Below are 6405 nucleotides of genomic sequence, written 5' to 3'. Positions count from 1 at the left end.
AGCACACTATTCTTCCCTTTATGAGGACCTGTGGGAGAAATTTCTCCTGGGGCTCAGTGTTGGGAACACCTGTGAGTCTCCTAGGCAACTATTTTTTTTTTTTAATCTCGGAAACAATAATTTAACCAAGTGTTTCCTACTTTGTGATGGCCGGCTGGCTTCTACTGAGATACCAGCCCTACCAATGGATTCATCATATTTTTCCTACCATAATTTTTCCCTTAACCACTGAACTCGTTCCCTTAAATAGTTACTTTTGCTCTTTACATGTATTTATAAACCTTCTGAAATCTTCTTGTACAGTGAAACAACACACACACACAATTTAGGACAGCAATCTCTGCAACTCTTGAGAATTACAGGTTAGACTATGCAATACCCTTGGTACCACTTAAAATCCAGAAAGGCGGGAGAAGGGGGAGAGGGAAATCTAGGGCAGAGGTTAAGGGAGGTTAGAAGAAGAGAGGTGTGTATGGTAGTGGGTGGTGTGATACCACAAGTAAATTATACCGAATGTGATTAATGTTAAAGCAAAATTAAGGGCTAAAAATTGTATACTGATGGACGATCAACGTGTCCAGGGATATATTTAGAAAAATGAGGGAAGAGATGTTTTCTGGTAGAAACTCTATTCTACAATTCTATATGATGAAGTTAAAAAAAAAAAAAAAAAGCCGGGGCCCATTTAGCTTTGAAAGATGTTGTTTACACAGAGATACACGAGCTTAATTTATCTTTCTTAAAATTCTGTACAAAACATTCACTAAATTTTACAGAAACAAGTTTTGTTTGGTTGGTTCTTCTTTGTTTCTACTATCATCCTGGAGTTCTTGCCAGGGCTTTCCCGAGGGATTTCTCTAATAGTACTACATTGCTCATCTGCACATAATCTAGTGTGTGTGTGTGTGTGTGTGTGTGTGTGTGTGTGTGTGTACATGTGCGTGCATGCGTGCTCCCATTAAGAATTAGCTGACTTTGCTAGAATAAATGCCTGAGATGTTAGAACTAAAGTTAATGATCTCTATAGGAAACAGATTTGTTGTTAGAAACTATCATATACTCTTTGTAAGACCTTGTTTTTCTCCATTATAGTTGAGATTACAGACACCCTGCACAAATGATTTCTTCAAAGCCCAGACTTGTCATACCTTATGGCCTCAAGACTCTGCTCGAGGGACTTAGCAGAGCCATTCTCAAAAACAACCCGCCAAACATCACCCAGTTTGCAGCAGATTATTTTAAAGAACTCCTTGTGTTTAGAGAAGGTTTGTTATTCCTTGAGATTATCTATATGTTGCTTGGAAAGGAAGACGTTGTAAGTTGGGAATTTGATGTATCTAATTTCCTGCGTTTATTCCTTCAGGGACTACTGCTCTGGATATAAAAGATCTGGTTAAACAATTTTATCAGATTAAAGGTAAGTACCACAAGTAGTAACAGTTTAATAATACTCATTATAAATCACTGCATCATTGCTAGCATACATTCAAGCTTAAGCATGATGCCCATAAATATTGTGTTTAATCACACTTTCATTTTTATTATCGGATCCATTTTTTGAAAATCTGGAGACTGACATTTTGGAGGATTTAAAATCTTTAAAAGACAAAAATAGGAAATACTCATCTTCTACAAACCATTTGGTAAAACGAGACCTAGAACAGTGTGTATAAACTGTGACTCATGCCCCTATCTTTAAGGAAGTACAGTGAACTTTGAAGAAAACTGGATGTTGTGGAAATAGATGCACTCCTTAGGGAAGTTGTATAAACACTTCTTGAAGATTTTTTTTTTTTTTTTACTAAGAAAGAAACATCCTTTTCTCTTTCTTGGTCCCTATGATAGGTTAACTGTAGTTCAGTTGGAGGGCAAGAGATCAGTTAGGTGTTTCTGACCACCTTTTCTGTTCCAAGTTTTGCATAGAAAGTAGTCTTCTCCAGCTCATCTCTGTGACATAGGGCTGTATACCTGCTTTGAAAAGAAGTTGTGCTTTCTGTGTGTGTGTGTAAATGTCTACGTGGATGTGATGGCATGAAAGGGCATTGACAGAGGAGCACTGAGAAAAGTAGGATGGGGAGAGAGATCACCAAAAGCAGATCTTTGGGCAGATCACCAAAAGCAAAAGGGCCATCCCAAGGACAGGCATGCATGTCTCAAAGAATGGTAAGAAGAAGCTTCTGGCAGAATTTTGTGGAGAAAATGGGAGACTCCTGGTCAGGCAGATACATAACAAAATAATTTTTGCTTTATTGGCTGGCCAACATTTTGGAATGACTGTAGAGAAAGAAAAGGTACATCAGTGAGTTTAAGCCACTATTAATACCTCTACCCATTTGGTGATGCCAACAGATAACCTAGTCAAGATAGGGAGAAGTCAGGAGTAGGAACTAGGAAAATCATGAAGATTTGAGTCTGCAGCGAAAGACCCAAAACGGAAAATAAGACTAAGACTAGCAAGAGTCAGCATTTGAAAGGGCAGGGAGAGTCAATTGCTGTGGTTCAGGAAGATTTTACTATCTACTGTAGCTGCTTCCTGCAGGGTCCTGATCCCTGCGTCCCATGAGAGACAGGTCTGGGATTTGCTTACCACCAGCAGGACAGACAAGATCTGGAACAGACAACTCTCTCCTTCCCTATGAGGCTCCGTTCCTAAGAAGTCAAGATTATTCTGGGCTTTGTGCTTAGCAGTGCCCTCTCCACCAGGAGCTATGTTTGAGAGGATTGGGACTGTGCAGGCTTACTATGTTAGAGAATGGCGATCTAGTCAATAAACCTTGATGGTGGGAGGTAACTAACTGGTAGCCTTTTTTCCCCCATTTTTTAAATGTTTATTTTTGAGAGAGAGGGAGAGACAGAGACAGAGAGCAAGTAGAGGGACAGAGAGGGAGACACAGAATCTGAAGCAGGTTCCAGGCTCTGAGCTGTCTGCCCAGAGCCCGACGTGGGGCTTGAATTCACAAACTGTGAGATCATGACGTAAGCAGAAGTCAAATGCTCAACTGCCTGAGCCACCCAGGCACTTTTGAGTCTCATTTGTGTACTGAAGAATGTATCCACCATTCAGCTTAGCAAGTGGACTAAATTAATGTGGATTACTTAACAGGCTGAACTAATGGAACAGGTGGACGTTGGATGGAGGAAAGGAGAGGGAAATAAATGTGACTTTTCTCCTCCAGTAACTACAGGTGCCAGGGAAATGGACACAAGCCTACAGATAATCCTAAAACTCAGCTCACAGTACGACTATAGCCATAGACTGCTCTGCAGCAGTAGAGTAGAAATGAACATTGCTTATTCTAGTTTGCTGGGGAGGCAGGAAGGTAACATGAAGATATGAGCAGAAAATATATCGAGTTCATTGTTACTAATACCAGTTTGGCTGATTTATCTGCCTTTTATTCTTATATCAGCTGATTTCTTAATGGCAAACAGTGTCCATTAACTTAGGTCCCATCCTAGAGACTGCGTGAGTCCCTCTGTATCCAGGAAAGCATTGCTCTAGGCTAAAGGGGAACTATCTAGGGATATACAGGCAGTTTCCACTCGGTAGGCTGTTTCCTCCCCTGCATGACCTCCTCCTGTCTTCTAACTGGTTTAAATCCCCAAATGCTATTCTTGTGGGGGTGCCAAGTATATTTGGCAGCATGGCTGTTGGGTTCTCTCCAATAAAAATGTAGGTAGAATTTGCGGCACCTTCTCTAAGCAGACTTCCCTTCTGTGGATCCCACGGTTATGTCTGGTGGCCCCTATAGTACCTGATATGCTCTGTTGGTCCCAAGGGTTGTGGCTCTCCTAGGCTTTCAGTGATGTGCAATATGGAAAAATGGACCATTCTTTTGGGACCATGTCAACTGACCCTTACTTTGGTCTTTCAGTCTCCCTGGCATGCAGCTAGGTCAACCTACAGGCGGTAGCAGCTATTAGAGCTTGCTGATGTGAGGCAAAGGCCAGCTCCCATCCCTAATGCAATGGTCTCCATTCATCTCCCAACTATCAGATGTGACTGTGACAGACATTTGTTTTATGTCTACAGTACATCCCTGCACATACCGTTTGCTTTACTACTTCATCCTGGATTTTTCTTGGAAGGAGGTCCATTTTCGGTAGGCTTCTTCATAGGACCAGCAGTATTCACCCATCTCCCTGGTGCCTTTAAAGATTCATGCAAATTCAGGTGATGGAAGAGGGAGGAGGAAAAGAACCAAATACGAAGTACACTTTCTCACTTCTCTGTTGTCTCTCATCATTTTCCTAATTTCCAAAGCTTAGGACTTTTGGGATGGTCCCTGACTCTGTCCAGGCCTCCACTGTGGCATTTCACCCATATCTGTACATTTCCAAAGCAGTTCATGCAGTGAGACACTTTCTTGGATCCCCTTCTTATTTTACTGCAATTTGATGAAACAGATCTCACTACCATATGAATCTGTGAAAGTGCCCCAATTGTTCAGTCTTCTCAGGAGAGTTTCTTCATCAAAAGAAATGAATCATTAATTGGGGGGATTTTAGACACTTAGCTTATATTTTAAGGCAAAAGAGTTGTCTCTTATGTTCTACCACTTAGTAGTATATGGTAGGAAAAGAAAGGAAAAAGGAATGGAATTATTGAGTACAGGCAGACCTTGAAGATATTGTGGGTTCAGTTCCAGACCACCATAATAAAGCAAATATTGCAACAAGGCCAGTCAAATGAAATTTTTTGGTTTCACAGTACATAGAAAAAGTTGTTTTATACTATACAGTAGCCTATTGAGTGTGCAATAGCATTATGTCTAAAAAAGTAAGTGTACATACCTTAATTAAAATAAAAACTTTATTACAAAAAAGAAAAGGAGAGAGAGAGGAACTACTATCCGAGCTTCCAGAGAGATGCCTTGATGTCGATGGCTGCTGACTGATCAGGGTGGTGGTCCCAGAAAGCTGGAGCATCTGTAGCAATTCCTTAAAATAAGACAACAATCAAGTTTGCCACATCAACTGACTCTTCACGAATGATTTCTCTATGGCATATGATGCTATTTGATAGCATTTTATCCACAGTAGAACTTCTTTCAAATTGAAGTCAATCTTCCTAAACCCTGCTGCTGCTTGATCAACTAAGTTTATAGAATATTCTAAATTCTTTCAACAGTCTTCACCAGGATTGTAGACCATCTCACGAAATCACTTTCTTTGCTCATCCATAAAGGGCAACTCTTCCTCTGTTCAGGTGTGGTCATGGGATCGCTGCAATTCAGTCCCATCTTTAGGGTCCACTCATAATTCTGGTTCTCTTGCTACTTCCATCCCATCTGCAGTGACCTCCCCCCACTGACGTCTTGAACACCTCAAAATCATTCATGACTTTGGAATTAACTTCTTCCAGGTACCTGTTGATGTTGATATTTTGACCTCATTCCATGAATCATGAATGTTTATAATGGCATCTAGAATGGTGACTCCTTTCCAAAGGTTTTCAAATGACTTTCCCAGATCCATCAGAGGAATCATTACCTTTTGCAACTATAGCCTTAAAAAATGTATTTCTTAAGCAATGAGACCTGAAAGTTGAAATTACTTGTTGATTCATGGACTGCAGTAATGACGTATTAGAAGGTATGAAAAGTGCATTCACCTCATTGTACGTCTCCATCAGAACTCTTGGATGACCTGTGGCATTGTCCCTGAGCAGTAATATCTTGAATATTTTTCTCTGAGTGGCAGGTCTCAACACTGGGCTCAGAGTTCATTCACTAAACCAGGGTGCCTGGGTGGCTCAGTCAGCTAAGCATGGGATTTTGGCTTAGGTCATGATTTCACACTCTGTGAGTATGAGCTCCACATTGGGCTCTGCTGACAACTCAGAGTCTGGAGCCTGCTTCAGATGCTGTCTCCCTTTCTCTCTGCCCCTTCCCTGCTCATTCTCAAAAATAAACATTAAAAATTATTTAATAAAAATAAATAAATAAAATATTCAGTAAACAATAGTGTAAACAGACGTGTTGTTATCAGGCTTTGTTGTCCCATTTATAGAGCCCATGCAGATTAGATTTAGCATAATCCTTTCTTTTTTTTCTTTTTGGTGGTCTCTACCACTATCATTTATTTTTTTTAAATAGTTTATTGTCAAATTGGTTTCCATGTAACAACCAGTGCTCTTCCCCACAAGTGCCCTCCTCCATTACCACCACCTCTTCTCCCCGTCCCTCTCCCCCTCCCCCTTCAACCCTCGGTTCATTTTTCAGTATTCAATAGTCTCTCAGGTTTTGCGTCCCTCCCTCTCCCCAACTCTCCTTCTCCCTTCCCCTCCCCATGGTCCTCCATTAGGTTTCTCCTGTTTTCCTGTTAGACCTATGAGTTCAAACAGATGGTATCAGTCCTTCTCCACCTGACTTATTTCGCTTAGCATGACACCCTCGAGGTCCA

At 40.9% G+C, this 6405-nt stretch overlaps 1 protein-coding gene across 2 annotated transcripts in view; it reads left to right on the top strand.

Annotated features, from left to right (window-relative positions):
* The window catches only part of CABYR (calcium binding tyrosine phosphorylation regulated), a 19331-nt gene that overhangs the window by 1409 nt on the left and 11517 nt on the right, over window positions 1-6405 (top strand). For both annotated transcript variants that reach the window (XM_029921362.1, XM_029921363.1), the window contains exons 2-3: window positions 1093-1265; window positions 1364-1417. In XM_029921362.1, coding sequence (XP_029777222.1) covers window positions 1118-1265; window positions 1364-1417 — 202 coding nt within the window. In that variant the 5' untranslated portion in view covers window positions 1093-1117. The remainder of the gene's footprint in view (window positions 1-1092; window positions 1266-1363; window positions 1418-6405) is intronic.

Source organism: Suricata suricatta, chromosome 14 (genome assembly GCF_006229205.1).
Source record: "Suricata suricatta isolate VVHF042 chromosome 14, meerkat_22Aug2017_6uvM2_HiC, whole genome shotgun sequence".
In the NCBI taxonomy this organism is placed as follows: Eukaryota; Metazoa; Chordata; class Mammalia; order Carnivora; family Herpestidae; genus Suricata; species Suricata suricatta.
Note: the sequence above shows the minus strand (reverse complement) of the source record. Positions and strands in the feature narration are given on the sequence as shown.